Genomic DNA, 21,477 nt, shown 5'->3' on the forward strand with positions numbered 1-21,477 from the left:
CTGGTCACAGTTATTACACCATGTACTAAATAAAATTGCTTCGAGGTCGGTAAGCACAACCTGAATTATGCCGTACATTAGACGCACCAGGTTAAAAGGCGCACTGTCGATTTTTGAGAAAATGAAAGGATTTTATGTATTTATTATTACTATTATTATTATAATCATATTGTGAATGTCCAAGCATTCACACATATAAGATTCTACACCAGAAAACTATATATTTATTATTATATCGCCTCGTAAGTTTGGCGTGGGCCCCAGCCCAAAGTTTTCATCCGATTGTAACCATTCAAGTATCAAAACGTTCGGCTTGCCCGGGAATCGTGAGTTTGTCAGGTTCAAACATCGAACTATCTATTACACAAGACAAGAAGAAGGAATCAGGCAGAGGCAGAGTTCCATTTTGCTCATGAGGAGAAACGTATTGGGCTGCACACTCAGTTACAGTTTCACCCTACGCTCTAAGGTACAGTCCCACATGCTCCTCTATTTATTCGGGAGTTCCCTAGTTAACATCACTGAGGCTGCTTCTGAAGGGAGGGGTAATCCAAGCAGCACCAGTAGACACAATACGTGATTATTCAGAATGGAAATGTGCTGACACTCGTGATTTCGCCGTGTCTCTGTTTTGTCTGCGTTGAGGTATTTAAAGTCCGTCCTTGGCTGTCAGCAGGCAGGGTCTGGAAACAATCTGGTGATGCGAGACAACTTGCAATGGAAGGTTACAAGTTGTGTGCCTTTGCACAGATAGAAAAGTAAAATTTCAGCACAATTGATAATCACTATAGCAACGGCCTTTAAGCATAAGAGTTGTGTGATAACTTTAACATAATTATTCTAACGGAGTTCCCCAAAAAGATTTAAAAAATAACATTTTAGATTACCCAGAATTCCCAGTTTCCAAAAATTCTCGGTTTTCCTGGAATTTTCGGTACTTTTCTCCCCATAGAAAAATGAATGGGCAATATACAAACTTTTCCATATTCCACATTTTTCATCCGATTTGAACCGTTGGAACATCCACACACTCCACTCATCCTGGACATTCAAGCATTTCATCTGCGCTCACACGTGTTGGCGTCTCACGCGCATAGGACATTCACATGCAATTTCTACTGGAAATCTAGTTTATAATGTCAAACGCCAAGACCACTTGATGAAAGCTGGCTCAAATTGGCATGGTGGTTCACTGGTTCTAGTGTAAAAACACATTTATTGTCCATTTTAGGAAGAACATGTCTCCGCTTTTTGTCCTCTATGGAGCTCAGCCGGCGGGATATCGAATGTTACTTATCACTTTTATTGCCCAGCGCTGTTTACTTCACATTTCACCTCGCATTACTTGGCCGTTGTGTTGGAACCGAGCCCACCATGCACGCAATAAAGGATTGTTTGGTAGTTGCTTAAAAGAATACCAATGATAAATCAATTGTTTGAAAGCAAGGGAAAAACATGTATCCTCAGGACATCTGAATGACCACATATTCCTAAGTAAATTGTTATGCATCATCTCTCTTTCACACTGTTTGCTCCCGCTGAGCAGCTCCGAGACAACTTGACATACTTTACTGATGAAAGGACGTGGAAGGTTGGTTTTCTCTTTGCCTTAGATTAGTGCCTTCCATATTTTATTTGCAGGCACTCGTTTCTTTTCAGTGCTGACCTCAAAATATCACAAGGGTGTCAAAGTGCTCCTGAAAAACAGCAGTGGATGTTGTTTTAGCTATCGAAGCAAAGAACCCATTTTATGCACACAGGTAAGCTATTTGTATCCCACCGGGGGCATACATTGCAATCATACTTGTGCTGTTAGCAAATAATTTTCCTTCTTTGTAAGGTGACCTGATTATTGGAACCTTATTATTTAGTTGATGGTACACCATTGTGCAAAAGTCTTATTATGCCACCACTGATTGTATTGCATTAATGACCATTTTCACACATTTTGAAGCCCTAAAATGCACGCACGTCAAATTTCTGCGAAACATTCGTTTTCGTGTGTTTGTGTGTGTGTGTGTGTGTGTGTGTATATACATATACATACACACACATACACATATATACATATACACATATATATACATATACACGTGTATATATATATATGTATATATATACATATACAGGACTGTCTCAGAAAATTTGAATATTGTGATAAAGTTCTTTATTTTCTGTAATGCAATTAAAAAAAAAAAAAATGTCATAAATTCTGGATTCATTACACATCAACTGAAATATTGCAAGCCTTTTATTATTTTAATATTGCTGATTATGGCATACAGCTTAAGAAAACTCAAAAATCCTATCTCAAAAACTTAGAATATTTCCTCAGACCAAGTAAAAAAAAAAAAAAGATTTATAACAGCAAAACAAAATCTAACATTTGAAAATGTCAATTAATGCACTCAGTACTTGGTTGGGAATCTTTTTGCACGGATTACTGCATCAATGCGGCGTGGCATGGAGGCAATCAGCCTGTGGCATTGCTGAGGTGTTATGGATGCCCAGGATGCTTCAATAGAGGCCTTTAGCTCATTTGCATTATTGGGTCTGGTGTCTTTCAGCTTCTTCTTCACAATACCCCACAAATTCTCTATGGGGTTCAGGTCAGGGGAGTTGGCAGGCCAATCGAGGACAGTAATGCCGTGGTCAGTACACCAGTTACTGGTGGTTTTGGCACTGTGGGCAGGTGCCAGATCATGCTGGAAAATGAAATCATCATCTCCATAGAGCTTCTCAACAGATGGAAGCATGTAGTGCACTCCACCCCGGAAAAGGGTGGAGTGCCATCTCCGGGTTGGGGAGGAGATCTTGCCCCAAGTGGAGGAGTTCAAGTACCTCGGAGTCTTGTTCACGAGTGAGGGAAGTGTGGACGGTGAGATCGACAGGCGGATCGGTGCGGCGTCTTCAGTAATGCGGACGCTGTATCGATCCGTTGTGGTGAAGAAGGAGCTGAGCCGGAAGGCAAAGCTCTCGATTTACCGGTCGATCTACGTTCCCATCCTCACCTATAGTCATGAGCTTTGGGTCATGACCGAAAGGACAAGATCACGGGTACAAGCGGCCGAAATGAGTTTCCTCCGCCGGGTGGCGGAGCTCTCCCTTAGAGATAGGGTGAGAAGCTCTGTCATCCGGGAGGAGCTCAAAGTAAAGCCGTTCTCCTCCACATCGAGAGGAGCCAGATGAGGTGGTTCGGGCATCTGGTCAGGATGCCACCTGAACGCCTCCCTAGGGAGGTGTTTCGGGCACGTCCGACCGATAGGAGGCCTTGGAGAAGACCCAGGACACGTTGGGAAGACTATCTCTCCCGGCTGGCCTGGGAGCACCTCGGGATCCCCCGGGAGGAGCTGGACGAAGTGGCTGGGGAGAGGGAAGTCTGGGCTTCCCTGCTTAGGCTGCTGCCCCCGCGACCCGACCTCGGATGAGCGGAAGAAGATGGATGGATGGATGGATGAAATGTGAGTTAGCGATCAACAACTGAAACCAAAAATGATATGGTACATTACATGGGACATGTGTCTAAAAGAGGCTGGTAGATGAGAATACATCTCAAATGATGCAACCAATTGCAGAAAATATAGTCGTGATTTTCACCATTTTCTTTTCTCAAAGGGTACTCGCATCCCTGAATATAAATCGTAATGACTACCCAGAGTAACTTCAGCAATAGATATAATGTTATAGTAGCATTTACCTTTAAGGAAACCAAACACAAATGAATGCAGTTTGGCCTAAGGTTTGCAAATATTTTTAGAACATACTCATAATCTGTTTATGTAGTAAGTGGATAAACAAAAGCAGGCTTTTCCCTGAAGTATCCTTGGCTCCTTGTTGTTGTTTACTGATGTTATAGACAATAATCAATGTTGTTGTTTTTTTTAGAACATACTCATAATCTGTTTATGCAGTCAAAGTTGCTTAAATTTGATGACCTTGTTAAATATAATACATCAATAATCTTATATAAAGCATTTAACAAATTATTGCCGCCTAACCTACAACTTTTTTTTTATAAGATGAGTGCAGGCTGATAACTTGAGAAGTTTTGGATATTTCTCATTGCCGAGAGCTCAAACCACTTGTAAACGTTTTTGTGTGTCTGTATGCGGAGTAAAACTCTGGAACAAACTGGACTTACAACACAAGCAATGCCAAACTATTAATGGATTTAAACTGTTATACGAACATTGGGTCTGGTTCAAATATAGAGATGAGGGTCTTTTATTTGACTTGCTGTTGTACTCTGTCTCATACTGTTAACATGTGCTCAATGTTTCCTTACCATTATTGATATGTTGCCCATTACCATTATTGCTATGTTGTCTATTACCATTATTGCTATGTTGCCCATTACTATTATTGGTATGTTGTCTATTACCATTGTTGGTATTGTTCATTCTTCCTACATTGTTGCTACACATTTTTGTTACAGTGTAATAATTATTGTTACCAGTGGTAATGCCACCATGATACATTTGTATTATAATCCTTGAACAAAGTAACATTGACGCTCTATATATTCATCACTGAATGGAGAACTGGGGGTGGGATTAAATAAATTATCTTCTTCTCACTCCCTTTCAGGCAAAACTGGATCATCATGTTTACATACTGTACATTGCCTTTTGCATTATATTAATTACTACTATTTTTTTTGTGTCATTGCCTGAAATAGAGGAAAAAATGAAATGAAAGTCAGCCTGTGGGCGTGAATCGTGAATCACTCTTTTGTGCAGACCTCATGCAGGTGTTCCGGGGCAAACAATACCTTGCAGGGTTTGACTGCCCCAGAAGTCGCCATAATGATAGGCCCTGTTGATAGTCTGTTTAGTAAATACTAGCCACCCCAAAGCTTAGGTTTGCTGAATAATAATACAGTACTGATCAAATCTTGCTCTGTGTTGATATGTAAATGCATGACAACCAGCAGATGCTATCTGCAACTGTACAAGGAACATGCACTGACCTGTTAACAAGGTTTGATTGTTGTTGGAGAGCATGACACCTGAATGATGATAAACTAGCTTGACGAGCCTAAAAGCCAATGGTTGCAGTGTTGAGAAGGGATTCATGGCTCTTTAGTCGGATCTTTAGGAGCCGTTTCTTTCAAAGAGCTGTTCAAAAGGCTGGCTCGTTATTATAATTATTTTTTTTTGCTGTTTTGTTTTTATCATCATAACTATTAGGAATGTGAATCTGTGGGCACCCAACGATTTAATCCGATTCCTAGGGTGACTGTTCAATTCGGAATCGATTTTCAATTCAAACTGATTCTCTCGCAATGTGATATTTGGTATAATAATTATGATGAAACTTTTTCAAAACAGGTTGCATGTTTTAAAAGCTCATTCTGGTTGCATGGAGATGGCCTACAAATAATAATAATACCTGGGATTTATATAGCGCTTTTCTAAGTACCCAAAGTCGCTTTACATGTTAAAAACCCATCATTCATTCACACCTGGTGGTGGTAAGCTACTTTCGTAGCCACAGCTGCCCTGGAGTAGACTGACGGAATGTCAAATGTTTTTTAAATGTATTGTTATATATATTGGAAATGTTCATCATATTTCTCGGCAGTCTGACTCAATAGGCTAATTGTAAAATGGGAAAAAATAAAAAACATTTTCTTAAAAATGAAAGCTACACGCTTGATCTGTTGGCTTTGCACGAGCCCTTACATTAGGTTGTTGTCATGTATATACGGCTCTGTGTCGCCTCCAAGAGGACAGTGGTGCATCATGTTGTCGTTTTAATGTACATTGGATGGAAAATGACAAATACAAACTTTTGATAAAGCGTGGACCAAATCTACGTGTAGCTCGCTGCAAAGTATGCAAAAAGGAAATCCAGCTTTTCGCTATGGGAGTCGGTCGGCTCTCTCAAGTCATATGAAAGGTAAACTACAGAGATTACTAGCCCTACAAGTTAACTAGCGTTAGCTAAAGTTTTGTTTTCTAACTAACCTTTTGGTACATGCTAGACCTAAACTGTGGGATCAGCGCTAGATTACATGTTAATTACGGACAAAAAGCGAGTGTTTGTCAATGATAAATTATAATGTTAAGAACTTCCCTCAACCAAAAATCGATTCGTTATCCTAGCCACAGTTATAAGGCTAGATATGCTTAATGAAAGGTGACTGAGGTGTTGTGAAACAAACTAAATATTTTCCTTCAAAGTGCAAACTTAAAACTTTTGTCCTCGATAAAATACTACTGTAATTAAAAATGTAGTATGTATGCAAAGAAATAAGTAAAACATTGAGATGACTATGTAGTTTTAGTAAGTGGATAAACAAATGCAGACTTTTCCCTAAAGTGTCCTTGGCTCCTTGTTAGTGAGTACTGATGTTACAGACAATAAACACTTCATTACACATGTAATACATCACTATATTGATGATTACATGTGTAATAATTTGACTTCATTACACATGTAATACATCACTATATTGATGATTACATGTGTTGTAATTTGACTTCATTACACATGTAATACATCACTATATTGATGATTACATGTTATAATTTGACTTCATTACACATGTAATACATCACTATATTGATGATTACATGTGTTATAATTTGACTTTATTACACATGTAATATATCACTATATTGATGATTAAATGTGATATAATTTGACTTCATTACACATGTAATATATCACTATATTGATGATTAAATGTGTTATAATTTGACTTCATTACACATGTAATACATCACTATATTGATGATTAAATGTGTTATAATTTGACTTCATTACACATGTAATACATCACTATTTTGATGATTAAATGTGTTATAATTTGACTTCATTACACATGTAATATATCACAATATTGATGATTAAATGTGTTATAATTTGACTTCATTGCACATGCAATACATCACTATATTGATGATTAAATGTGTTATAATTTGACTTCATTACACATGTATAATATCACTATATTGATTAAATGTGTTACGGTTCCACGAGAGTCATGCAGTAGCCTTTTTTTAAAGAAACATTGCAGTGTGCAGTCATTTATTTTCCACGCCTGTTGTTGCAATTTTGAAGCACTTACAACACTTCTTTTCTTTGGAAAAAAACGTCTCGTTAGCATTAGCCATGTTTTGCTAAGCTTGTGGATTTCCGCTAAGGAAGTAAAGGAACGGGCGAGGGCTCCGGAAGCTAATGGTAGCAAAAAAATATGCCGCAGCACGAGGAGAGAAAAATATATTTTTTAAATCATCTGCAACAAAAAACTTTAATTTATCGATCAAATGGATATATCGCCCTGGCCTATTTACCCAAGACATCTTTGGTTTTGTTTTTCTCTCCCCAGACTATCTACGCCAAAGCTATGGGCTGTGTACAGATTTTGTTCCGCCGTGCGACTACAACAAACTGGTGCTGTCTCTCCTTTCGGGCCTCCCCAACGAAGTGGACTTCGCTGTCAACGTTTGCACTCTGCTCTCCAATGAGAGCAAGCACGCCATGCAGCTGGACAAGGACCCCAAACTGGTCACGTTGCTGCTGGCCCACACTGGTGTCTTCGATGACTGTATGTTGCCTAGGCCATGTCGGACTGTATATGATGATAATAATAATAATAATAATCATCATCTTCCTCTGCTCTTTGATCCAGCGCTCGGCAGCTTCTGTGGGGTGTTTGGTACCGACTGGAAGGAGAAAACATCACGAGACTTTATCAGGGTATTATGGGTTTTTCTTCTGCTAACGTTTTGTAAAATCAGTGTGTTGGAAATACTTTGCTACAGCTGATGTTTTTTTGCCATTCCCCTGCAGTTTTGGAAAGAGGTGGTAGAGGATGCTGAAGTCAGGGAGCTAATCTGGGACAAGAGCAGCACAGTACAAGGTAAGCAGGCTTTGCAGTGCTAAATGTCAGACAACATTAAAGGGCTATTACACCCCTGGCCTATCATGTTGTATTACAACCTAACACATTGTGCAGCGTGTTTATCGCTGAAGTATGCATTATACCTTTTAATCCTTTTTCCATCCTCCGTGTACCACATTCTAAACACAAATACAGCATTCCAAAATAGTACAATCTGATTTGTGCACTGCAAAAAGTCAGTGTTCAAAAACAAGGGGAAAAAATACAAAAATTAGGGGTATTTTACTTGAACTAAGCAAAATTATCTGCCAATAGAACAAGAAAATTTGGCTTGTCAAGACTTTCCAAAACAAGTCAAATGAGCTAACCTCAATGAACCCCAAAATACCTTAAAATAAGTATATTCTCACTAATAACACATGCACTTTTCTTGATAGGAAAATCAAATATGAGACCTTTTTTCTCAGTATGTTGAAAAATATTCTTAAATTAAGTAAATGCTAGTGCCATTATCTTGACATAATGATATGCGCTCGGCATTACATTTCTTGAAACCAGAAAACGTATACTAAAAACTAATTTATTGTTCTTAATGGAAAGGCAACAAGGCAACCGCTTGTTACTCTCGGGGTCTCCTAGCCGCTCAGGCATATCATATTGTCTAAAAATGCATTGTTCCATGGATAACATGACATCAGCGCGCCAAGTGCGTGCTCCTTCAGTCAATTAGTGCGCAATTTTTTTTTAGATTGTAATTTTGAAGAATTTATCTGAATGTGCATGAACTATTTCTGTTCAAAATTGTTTGAAATGTCAAATGTTTCAATATTAACTGTCAGTTTACTGTACTGTGCCAACTGTACTACTATAAGAGTACATCTTTTCTATTGTTGCATTGAAAATAAAACAGCAAAGTCCATTTGGCTGTCATCTGTTTTAATTATGAGACACAATTGTGTGAAAGTCATGATTTTTTATTTCATGCTTGAAATAAGAAATTATTACTTTGAAAAGGCAGTTTTATACTTGTGAGTGTTGATGACACAGCTTTGCAACAGTTGATATTCTAGTTTCAAGCATGTTTTACTCAATATAGGTCATCAAATCTCAGCAACAAGCTGTAATATCTTACTGAGATCATCTATGACCAAAACCCTTAAAACAAGTAAAACACTCTAACATAAAATCTGTTTAGTGAGAAGAATTATCTTATCAGGCAGAAAATAAGCAAATATCACCCTTATTTGAGATGTTTAATCTTACTTAGATTTCAGTTTTTGCAGTGTAAGAAAATGACACCTGTATTTTAACATGGTTATATTCTTGTGACAGTCTCACCATGTTTTCTGCACCGTGTCACAGATGGTACATCTGTAGCAGAACGTTGGCAGAGCCTCTTCCACCCGCCGCGGAACCAGGGCATCAGCGACATGGAGGCCCAGCGGGTGCTGCAGGTCGCTGTCATCCTGCGAAACCTCTCCTTCGAGGATGCTAACGTCAAGCTGCTGGCGGCCAACCGAACGTGCCTGCGCTTCCTTCTGCTCTGTGCTCACTGTAACCTCATCGCACTACGACAGCTCGGCCTCGACACGCTGGGCAACGTGGCCGCCGAGGTGAGTCTCTTTTATTATTTGCTCATTTTGTGATCGCAACTGCTTGGATGTTGCCGACGTCACGTCCCGCCCCGTTAAATGGTCAAGCTCGCTTTGTTCTCAAGGGGTACAAGGCGCCGTCCAGGCTTTTTTCGTAGAAGAAAATGTCCTAAGCTTGTGTTGTTTTCGGCTGTACGAACCGTTCAAATCGCGAGAAGGATAAACGTTTCTTCAGAGTTCCTGGAGAGGTCATCAAAAAGGGCGAAAGAGTGCAAGATTTTACAAAACGCCAAGAAAAGCAGCTGCTAACACTCCAGTACGAGGTCAAAATGTTGCATAGATCAGTTTTTTTCAACCTTTTTTGAGCCGATTCACATTTTTTGCGTTGAAAATATCTGGAGGCACACCACCAGCAGAAATCATTAAAAAAACGAAACTCAGTTGACAGTAAGGGGTCGTTGTCGCAATTGTTGGATATGACTTTAAACCAGGGGTGCTCACACTTTTTCTGCAGGCGAGCTACTTTTCAATTGATCAAGTCGCGGGGATCTACCTCATTCATATATATAATTTATATTTACATATTTATGAAATATATGTTTTTGTTAACAAGTTAAAGGCGTTTAATGATAATGCAAGCATGTTTAACACATATAGTTAATATTGTTAATAAATTAAAGGTGTATAATGATAATACAAGAATGTTTAATACATATAGTTAATATTGTTAACATGTTAAAGGTGTTTAAAGATAATGCAAGCATGTTTAACACATATAGTTAATATTGTTAACAAGTTAAAGGTGTTTAAAGACAATACAAGCATGTTTAACACATATAGTTAATATTGTTAACAAGTTAAAGGTGTTTAATGATAATACAAGCATGTTTAACACATATAGTTAATATTGTTAACAAGTTAAAGGTGTTTAATGATAATACATGCATGTTTAACACATATAGATTCCTTTCTTTCATGAAGACAAGAATATAAGTTGGTGTATTACCTGATTCTGATGACTTGCATTGATTGGAATCAGACAGTGGTGCTGATAACGTCCGCATTTTCAAATGGAGGAGAAAAAAAGTCCTCCTTTCTGTCCTATACCACATGAAAGTGGTTGGTTTTTGGCATCTTATTTGTCCAGCTTCCATACTTCTTTTTATACACTTTACAAGAAATACATTGGCGGCAAACTCCGTAGCTTGCTAGCTTGTGCACGCCAGCCTTCTGAAACTCTTAGCGCAGGCAGGATGAAGCAGAGCTTTTATTGTGAAGGCAGGAACTGTGCAGTCGGTCTTTGGAGTTTTGACGACAGGTACGGCGCCAGAGTCTGTTGAAATAAAAAGTGTTTCTCGCCTTCCTGTCTGTAATTTTTTTCATAATAATGAGCTGGCAGCAGCCAGCGTCATCTCAGAAGACCCTCGGGTGCCGTGAATATCAATCAAGTGACAAAAGTGACGTCATAGTGAAGATTTATGATCGCTCATTTTTAGGACTATTTTTTTAATGCCTGGCTGGCGAACGACTGACACACCCTCCGTGATCGACCGGTAGCTCGCGATCAACGTAATGAGCACCCCTGCTTTAAACCATAACCAACTATGTATCAATATAGCTCTTGTATCATCATGCCATTTTTTGCTGTTTTCCTGTGTAGTGTTTTGGTTCTTGTCTTGCGCTCTTATTTTGGTGGCTTTTTCTCTTTTTTTGGTATTTTCCTGTAGCAGTTTCATGTCTTCCTTTGAGCGATATTTGCCGCATCTACTTTGTTTTAGCATTCGAGAATATTTCAGTTGTTTTTAACCTTCTTTGTGGGGACATTGACTGTCACGTCATGTTCGGATGTACATTGACGTCTAATCCTTGATATCACTCCAAAGCATAGGGATCTATTCCATTGCATAGTTTGATCTGCTTTTTGCAGGAAGATTCAAGCCTCTTTTGTACTCAGATAGTTCCCACGCTGTTTGCTTTACAACAGCCATCTTAGCTTAGTCGACCACCACTGCTTTTTACTTTCAGGAAGAAGTCACGTGTTGGCAGTGGCGGGCTGTGCGTTTCTCACCTGTGCGTTTTCTCACTCCTCAACAGTAGGGATGTCCCATAATATCGGACTGCCGATATTATCGGCTGATAAATGCTTTAAAAAGTAATATCGGAAATTATCGGTATCTGTTTCAAAATTATCTGTATCTGTTTCAAAAAGTAACATTTATGACTTTTTAAAACGCCGCTGTGTACACGGACGTAGGGAGAAGTACAGAGCGCCAATAAACCTTAAAGGCACTGCCTTTGCGTCCCAGCCCAGTCACATAATATCTACGGCTTTTCACACACACAAGTGAATGCCATGCATACTTGGTCAACAGCCATACAGGTCACACTGAGGGTGGCCGTATAAACAACTTTAACACTGTTACAAATATGCGCCACACTGTGAACCCACACCAAACAAGAATGACAAACACATTTCGGGAGACCATCCGCACCGTAACACAACATAAACACAACACAACAAATACCCAGAACACCTTGCAGCACTAACTCTTCCGGGACGCTACAATATGCACCCCCCATCCCCCTCAACCTCCTCATGCTCTCTCAGGAAGAGCATGTCCCAAATTCCAAGCTGCTGTTTTGAGGCATGTTAAAAAAAATAATGCACTTTGTAACTTCAATAATATTGGCCTTTTTTCCCATAATTTGAGTTGATTTATTTTGGAAAACCTTGTTACATTGTTTAATGCATCCAACGGGGCATCACAACAAAATTAGGCATAATAATGTGTTAATTTTACGACTGTATATATCGGTATCGGTTGATATCGCAATCGGTAATTAAGAGTTGGACAATATTGGAATATCGGATATCGGCAAAAAAGCCATTATTGGACATCTCTACTCAACAGTGTACAAAACGGTTTATTTTTCGGCGCATTTAACATTCAATAAACCCGCTTCAGCAAATAACACATCTGACGTGATACTGTCAAAATTAAAATAATTGTATAAAACAAATGAAGCATGAAAAAAATTAAGAAATAAAATATTTGAACTCACAATTTGTAGCACCCATTCGACGTCGTATAAGCCAGTGGTACCGCTCGTAGTTGGTCTTAGTTGGTTGAATCGTGTGAAAGTGGCGGGCAAACCATTTCACCGCCAAAATAGCTTCGGGTGTCGGCCGACCTCGTCTCACAAGATCTAGTTTCGCTTAAGTATCCTTCTTGAAAATGGCCTTGCAAATATTTATCTGCCACCTAATCAACGTTTTGTTCTTCTTTGTGAGTACCGGTGAGTTTTCTGTGGCTTTCTATGGGCCATTTGGCCTGTTTTCGCAACTTGTTATCACATGACGCGTAAATGTCACGTTCAACGTGAGGCCAGCTAGAAGGCCTGACTGACAACAACTCGTGATCTGATTGGCTATGGCAATTATCCATGAACTGTATGTGTTCGTTCACTTACAGTGCACAGATGCCCACATTGTTGATTCTGAAGGCCCTGGGCAGAATTTGTGCAGCATGGCAACATAAGCTAGCTGAATTCTGATTGGATAAAAACTCTAACCTAAAAACAACAGCACTGGAAGGAGCATAATATGACATGAAGAGAATATGAATACTTTTAGAAATTTAGGGAAAGTAAATTAAACATTACTTTTATCTTTAATTATGATCATGATTTCTGGTTATGTGCAGAGAAGGTCTTGCTGGCCCTGACGGCACACCACTGTGTGTTGGAATACAAGTAATACTGTATTTTACTACACTGCAAAAACTGAATTTAAGTAAGAATAAATATCTCAAATAAGAGTTATATTTGCTTATTTTCTGTCTGATAAGATCATTCTTCTCACTAAGCAGATTTTATGATAGTGTTTTACTTGTTTTAAAGGCCTACTGAAATGATTTTTTTTATTTAAACGGGGATAGCAGGTCCATTCTATGTGTCATACTTGATCATTTCGCAATATTGCCATATTTTTGCTGAAAGGATTTAGTAGAGAACATCGACGATAAAGTTCGCAACTTTTGGTTGCTGATAAAAAAAAGCCTTGCCTGTACCGGAAGTAGCGTGACGTCGCAGGTTGAAGGGCTCCTCACATTTCCCCATTGTTTACACCAGCAGCGAGAGTGATTCGGACCGAGAAAGCGACGATTACCCCATTAATTTGAGCGAGGATGAAAGATTTGTGGATGAGGAACGTGAGAGTGAAGGACTAGAGTGCAGTGCAGGACGTATCTTTTTTCGCTCTGACCGTAACTTAGTAAAAGGGCTCATTGGATTCCACACTTTCTCCTTTTTCTATTGTGGATCACGGATTTGTATTTTAAACCACCTCGGATACTATATCCTCTTGAAAATGAGAGTCGAGTACGCGAAATGGACATTCACAGTGACTTTTATCTCCACGACAATACATCGGTGAAGCACTTTAGCTACGGAGCTAACGTGATAGCATCGTGCTTAAATTCAGATAGAAACAAAATAAATAAGCCCCTGACTGGAAGGATAGACAGCAGATCAACCATACTACTATCAGAGACACCGAACCAAACACTGGACCTGTAACTACACGGTTAATGCTGTGCCGCCTGTCGAAGCCTAGCAATGCTGTTGCTAATGACGCCATTAAAGCTAACTTAGCTACGGGACCTCGTCAGAGCTATGATAAAAACATTAGCGCTCCACTTACGCCAACCCTCATCAGCTCATCAACACCCGTGCTCACCTGCGTTCCAGCGATCGACAGCGCGACGAAGGACTTCACCCGATCATCGATGCGGTCGGCGGCTAGCGTTGGATAGCGCGTCTGTTAGCCAAGTCAAAGTCCTCCTGGTTGTGTTGCTGCAGCCAACCGCTAATACACCGATCCCACCTACAACTTTCTTCTTTGCAGTCTTCATTGTTCATTAAACAAATTGCAAAAGATTCACCAACACAGATGTCCAGAATACTGTGGAATTTTGCGATGAAAACAGAGCTGTTTGTATTGGGATACAATGTGTCCCAATACTTCCGTTTCAACCATCGACGTCACGCGCAAACGTCATCATACATAGACGTTTTCAACCAGAAGTTTCGCCGGAAATTTAAAATTGCACTTTATAAGTTAACCCGGCCGTATTGGCATGTGTTGCAATGTTAAGATTTCATCATTGATATATAAACAGTGTTGGGACTAACGCGTTACTAAGTAACGCGTTACTGTAACGCCGTTAGTTTCGGCGGTAATTAGTAATCTAACGCGTTATTTTTTTATATACAGTAACTCAGTTACCGTTACTGCATGATGCATTACTGCGTTATTTTACGTTATTTTTTATGTAGTATCGGCTAGAAACTGAAGATCTGAGTGTGTTTTATTGGAGCGCTCCGGTGGAAAAGAAGAGGCGTGCTTTCCCCCACCCACAGAAAGCACGCCTCCCCGCAGGGGAGACGTTCCTCCAGAGCCGTACTTCGGGTCTAACAACTTTCACTTTACCCGGAAGAGGGTCTTTACAGCTGAGGGTGAATGACGAGCCCGGCGGTTTGTTGCAACTTTGTGACTTTATTGCACGCAGCCATCCACCAAGCTAGAGCACCTACACACACTCACTGTCGCCGCTCCCTCACCTCTCTCGCCCACTCACTCACTGACGTCACTCACCTCTCATGCTGTCATATCTTAAAGGGCCACACACACACACATACGCTACTCTCATAACAACTAACAAGACATGGCGAAGCCAGAAGTCGAGATTTTTAACATGGAGACATTCTCAATGCTTTTCTTTTGTCGAGCACAAAGAAAATAACATTTTAGTTAAATGTAAGTTGTGTCTTGGATCAAAGATCCTATCTACTTAGAGTTAAAGTTAAAGTGCCATTATGTTGCAGCTATTTAAAATAGTTTTGTCAATTTTTTCTGGCCTGAAATAAATTGGCCCTTTGAAACATATCTTTGTCTTTGTGTGTTGTATGTAGACCGCATTGCTTTCTGAGTTCAGTGATGCAAATGCATGTCAAGTTGATCAACAGATTGTATTATTCTCCAGTGCAATAACAGTACTGAAATGAAGGCTAAAAGGGCATTAATGGGAGCCTTAAAAAAAGGGGGTTGAAAAAGAAGTAACTAAATAGTTACTTTTCACAGTAACGCATTACTTTTTGGTGTAAGTAACTGAGTTAGTAACTGAGTTACTTTTGAAATAAAGTAACTAGTAATTGTAACTAGTTACTGGTTTTCAGTAACTAACCCAACACTGTATATAAACTATCAGACTGCGTGGTCGGTAGTAGTGGCTTTCAGTAGGCCTTTAAGTGTTTTGGTCCTAAATGATCTCAGTAAGATATTACAGCTTGTTGCTGAGATTTTATGACCTATATTGAGTAAAACATGCTTGAAACTAGAATATCAACTGTTGCAAAGCTGTGTCATCAACACTCACAAGTATAAAACTGCCTTTTCAAAGTAATAATTTCTTATTTCAAGCATGAAATAAAAAATCATGACTTTCACACAATTGTGTCTCATAATTAAAACAGATGACAGCCAAATGGACTTTGCTGTTTTATTTTCAATGAAACAATAGAAAAGATGTACTCTTATTGTAGTACAGTTGGCACAGTACAGTAAATATTTAAACATTTGACATTTCAAACAATTTTGAACAGAAAAAGTTCATGCACTTTCAGATAAATTCTTCAAAATTACAATAAAAAAAATTGGCACTAATTGACTGAAAGAGTACGCACTTGGCGCGATGATGTCATGTTATCGATGGGAAAATGCTTTTTTAGACAATATGATTTGCCTAAGCGGCTAGTAGACCCCGAGAGTAACAAGCGGTTGCCTTGTTGCCTTTCCATTATGAAAAATAAAGTAGTTTTTGGTATAAGTTTGCTGGTTTCAAGAAATGTAATGCCGAGTGCATATCATTATGTCAAGATAATGGCACTAGCATTTACTTAATTTAAGAATATTTTTCAACATACTGACAAAAAAAGTCTTATTGTTTTTTCTATCAAGAAAAGTGCACTTGTTATTAGTGAGAATATACTTATTTTAAGGTATTTTGGGGTTCATTGAGGTTAGCTACCCCGCGACCCCAAAGGGAATAAGCGGTAGGAAATGGATGGATGGATGGATGAGGTTAGCTAATTTTACTTGTTTCGGAAAGTCTTGACAAGCCATATTTTCTTGTTCTATTGGCAGATAATTTTCCTTAGTTCAAGTAAAATACCCCTAATTTTTGTATTTTTTTCCTTGTTTTTGAGCACTGACTTTTTGCAGTGTATGAGAATTAGCAGCGTTAACGTCTGATACTTAGCTGTATATTATTTGCAGTATTGTCCCCCAAAACCCGACCAATTTATGAATAAGTAATGCTCTGTGTGATGGAAACAAAAACATAAAATCTGTTTCATCTGCATGCTTTAAGAACAAATAATGAAAGTAGTTGGCAGGCCCTTCAGTATAAACTTTATGTATGTTAATATATTGCTCTGCGGGGACGTGACTCCTTATTAAAATGCTATTTCTTGAAAATATATGCAAATGGCCTCTGATGTGATCAGTTAAGACTGTCGACAGTAACTAGATGGGCAATTTTTGCATCCATAGTACGCATTAAAGCGTGCTTCTTTGTTGCAAACAGCATATAGCAGCGATGAATGCTAATGAAGTTGCTTTGTTTATGAGTCAGATTTGTCATTTCACACTAACACTCTTAGTTATGTTTTGGTTCCATGCTGTTCTTCAGGTGAACGTACCCCTCCTCTGCTGACGTCACTTAACATAATAATTGAGTCTTTTTTTTATTTTTTATTACAGCTTCAGCTTGATCCTGTTGACTTTCGGATGACTCATCTGATTTTTCACACCATCACCAAATGCTTAATGTCCAGAGACCGCTTTCTCAAAATGAGAGGTGAGGCTTCCAACAGCAGCATCGTCCACACTCACTCACATAAATCCCTTGTGGCCCAGGCAACTAAGCATCTTCTCCTTTCGTCGTTTTAGCCATGGAGATCCTGGGCAACCTCAGCAAAGCCGAGGACAACGGCGTGCTCATCTGCGAGTATGTGGACCAGGACTCGTACAGGGAGGTCATGATGCTCCTCACCCTGCCCGACCTCATGCTCCTGATGGCCTCTTTGGAGGTGTTGTACCTGTTGGCTCAGCTTGGAGAGGTTCCCTGCACCAAGATGGCCTCGGTCGACCATAGTATAGGTAGGAATCCTCAAACATTCCTGGTCCAAATCCAAAATCAAACTTGGGAGAACACCGGAAAGTTTGTTTAAAGGGGAAATGCACTTGTTGGAATGTCTTCTTATGTGAGACAAGAGACATTCTAAATCGTAAATTAACACTGACAAGCGTCAGCTAACAATAGATCCGATTGGAGTTGCTCTATTCCCCCTATAAAGCGCTTTAAATAAACATCCAAATATCTCCATCATCCCTATTTATATACCCGCTATAAGTGTGTGTGTGTGTATGTATATATATATATATATATATATATAAAAGTGTGTATTAGGGCTGTGAATCTTTGGGCAACATTCGATTCGATTCTTGGGGGTAACAATTTGATTCACAATCGATTCTTGATTCAAAACGATACTCGATTAAAAATCAATACTGTTTTATTAAGATTGGGTGCCAGTTCTATGATTAACTACTGTACATTCTTCCATAAAACAAGCAGCTGTGATACATTTTTATATTACTTAAAAGAAAACTGGTTTTGTCTTTAAAAAAAGTTTTTAAAAAATACAGAAAAATTAATAAGGTTTTTATTAATTTTAGGGAAAACATTTCTAAATCTATTTTTTATTTTATTTTTTAATCTATTAAGAATTGTTAGACATAAGAATCGCGATTCATTCAAAAATATTTTCCTTTTTTTTTGACACCCCAACATGTAATATCTACACATTTCGCTCATTGTAAGCATACATAATGTCACAGACGCATCACAACGTTCACTTTGCCTTCAACAACAACAACAACAAGAAGACTACTACCGTATTTTTCGGAGTATAAGTCGCACCGGCCGAAAATGCATAATAAAGAAGGGAAAAAACATATATATAAGTCGCACTGGAGTATAAGTCGCATTTTTGGGGGAAATTTATTTGATGAAACCCAACACCAAGAATAGACATTTAAAAGGCAATTTAAAATAAATAAAGAATAGTGAACCACAGGCTGAATAAGTGTACGTTGTATGACGCATAAATAACCAAGTGAGAAGGTGCCTGGTATGTTAACGTAACATATTATGGTAAGAGTCATTCAAATAACTATAACATATAGAACATGCTATACGTTTACCAAACAATCTGTCACTCCTAATCGCTAAATCCCATGAAATCTTATACGTCTAGTCTCTTATGTGAATGAGCTAAATAATATATTTGATATTTTACGGTAATGTGTTAATAATTTCACACATAAGTCGCTCCTGAGTATAAGTCGCACCCCTGGCCAAACTATGAAAAAAACTGCGACTTATAGTCCGAAAAATACAGTAATCATGGCAGACTTGATGAGAGACAAGGGCTACTTTGGGACAAATGATGATCCAGATTCTTCTATTTTTGATCCTGAATGTAAGGAGGATGATCTACAAGTTTTAGAAGCTGTGTGCTAAACAGATGCAGCTTTAGTCAAACACTAAGCATCATGTAGAAGTTTTGCTAAGTGCTAAACAAGATATACCAACATAATAAAACAATCACTTACTGTACAATGTCTGCTCTAACTGGGATAAAGACTGATGGGACGTTTATATATTCCCCTTTACATCAACAATTCATCATATTCCTCACAAAGGGTTACAAAAAACTGTCTTTCTGGCCAGGTGAGACGCATTATTTATAATCTAGAATTAACTTTCACCAACTCAGAGGCGATGCAGCATCTCAATATTTCAATATAGCAGCATAAGCTAGTTAGCTCTCTGTGATCACTAAAAGTAGTTCCTCTGCGTTAAAGCTTATAATAACAATATTGCTAACAATCAGGTCACAACGTGTAAATGGAGTATTGTTGGCACTTTTTGGATGTTTTTAGAGGGTTTTAATACCCCCCAAGTAAGTGCAGCTCCCCTTTAATGAGCCAGTTTCGCAATAATGATCATTCCGCTTTATCGAACAGAAGGTTTAAAATCTTAGACTCTTGGTGGTTTGTATGCTTGCCAAGTTTTGTCCCACTCAAGCCCAAATCCTTCCCTGTCGACCCTGCAACTATTTAGAATGTAGTTCTTGATAAGATGTTTGATCTGCTAAATAGATGTGATGTTTCTAAATAATCTGTTTTTGTACTGACTCGTGTGTGGTGTCTCTTCAGACCTGTTAGTGAGGTTAGTATCTGTGGACCTTCACACATTCGGACCGGATGCGCTCACAGCGGTGCGGTTGATCGAGCACCAGGCCAACGCCGAACAGGCAACAGAGGTTCGACCGCAGCTGGTGGAGCAGGTACCTGCGGTCGTGCAAGGGGCAACATCTACTGGTGAGTGCAGGAAATGTGTTGCGCAATGACTAAGAAGCCACCACTTTAATGTTTTAAGTCCTGTGGGATTTGTAATAATCTGATTTTAAAGTCATGCAGACCAAATTCCCTGCGGTTTGCCAGTGACGACCCAGACTGTCACTATTTGTAACAGGGGTGTCAAACCCATTTTCATTGGGGGCCACATGGCAGTCATGGCTGCCCTCAGAGGGCCACTTGTAACAGTGAATAATATATACATTTTAAAGGCCTACTGAAACCCACTACTACCGACCACGCAGTCTGATAGTTTATATATCAATGATGAAATCTGAACATTGCAACACATGCCAATATGGCCGGGTTAACTTATAAAGTGCAAATTTAAATTTCCCGCTAAACTTCCGGTTGAAAATGCCTTTGGAGGATGACGTATGGGCGTGACGTAGCCAGTTTAACAGAGGTATGGCTCCCCATTGAAGCCAATACGAAATAGCTCTGTTTTCATCTCATTATTCCACAGTATTCTGGACATCTGTGTTGGTGAATCTGTTGCAATTTGTTCATTGCATTATGGAGAAAGAAGCTGAGCAAGCAAAGAAGAAAGTTGTCGCTGTGAAGCAGAGTATTTTGCGAGGGAAGTCAGCAACACAACACAGCCGGTGTTTCATTGTTTACATTCCCGAAAGATGCAGTCAAGATCGGAAAACTCGGACAACAGAGACTCTTACCAGGAAGACTTTGATTTGGATACACAGACGCAGACGCGATACCGTGAGTACGCAGCTGCGCTTCCAAACATTTGATCGCTTTCCCGTACGTGCGTGTCACATACGTAACTTTGGTTAAATATATAAGCTTTATGAACCTTGGGTTAGGTGAACGGTCCTTTGGGCTGAGTGAGTGTGTGTTGTGCAGGTGTTTGAATTGTATTTGCGGGTTATATAGACGGGATCCCGTCCATATAACCCGCTCGAGCTATAACTAGCTAGTAGCTAGGAGCTAGCATAACAAACACCTAGGTGTTTTTATGCGGGATTAATTTGTGGCATATTAAATATAAGCCTGGTTGTGTTGTGGCTAATAGAGTATATATATGTCTTGTGTTTATTTACTGTTGTAGTCATTCCCAGCTGAATATCAGGTCCCACCCGCGCGCTTCCAACATTTGATCGCTTGCCTGTACGTGCGTGTCACGTACGTAACTTTGGTTAAACATATAAGCTTTATGAACCTTGGGTTAGGTGAACGGTCCTTTGAGCTGAGTGAGTGTGTGTGTTGTGCAGGTGTTTGAATTGTATCCATCCATCCATTTTCTACCGCTTATTCCCTTCGGGGTCGCGGGGGGCGCTGGAGCCTATCTCAGCTACAATCGGGCGGAAGGCGGGGTACACCCTGGACAAGTCGCCACCTCATCGCAGGGCCAACACAGATAGACAGACAACATTCACACTCACATTCACACACTAGGGCCAATTTATTGTTGCCAATCAACCTATCCCCAGGTGCATGTCTTTGGAGGTGGGAGGAAGCCGGAGTACCCG

The 21,477-nt window shown here is 39.4% G+C and overlaps 1 protein-coding gene across 3 annotated transcripts in view; it reads left to right on the forward strand.

The window, feature by feature from the left end:
- arid2 (AT-rich interactive domain 2) overlaps positions 1 to 21,477 on the forward strand; it is a 102,615-nt gene that overhangs the window by 38,166 nt on the left and 42,972 nt on the right. For all 3 annotated transcript variants that reach the window (XM_062066290.1, XM_062066288.1, XM_062066289.1), the window contains exons 5-11: positions 7,337 to 7,555; positions 7,640 to 7,707; positions 7,801 to 7,870; positions 9,215 to 9,465; positions 17,267 to 17,363; positions 17,456 to 17,665; positions 19,790 to 19,954. In XM_062066290.1, the coding sequence (XP_061922274.1) occupies positions 7,337 to 7,555; positions 7,640 to 7,707; positions 7,801 to 7,870; positions 9,215 to 9,465; positions 17,267 to 17,363; positions 17,456 to 17,665; positions 19,790 to 19,954 (1,080 nt within the window). The remainder of the gene's footprint in view (positions 1 to 7,336; positions 7,556 to 7,639; positions 7,708 to 7,800; positions 7,871 to 9,214; positions 9,466 to 17,266; positions 17,364 to 17,455; positions 17,666 to 19,789; positions 19,955 to 21,477) is intronic.

The sequence above is a fragment of the Entelurus aequoreus genome, linkage group LG12 (genome assembly GCF_033978785.1).
Source record: "Entelurus aequoreus isolate RoL-2023_Sb linkage group LG12, RoL_Eaeq_v1.1, whole genome shotgun sequence".
Taxonomy (NCBI): Eukaryota; Metazoa; Chordata; class Actinopteri; order Syngnathiformes; family Syngnathidae; genus Entelurus; species Entelurus aequoreus.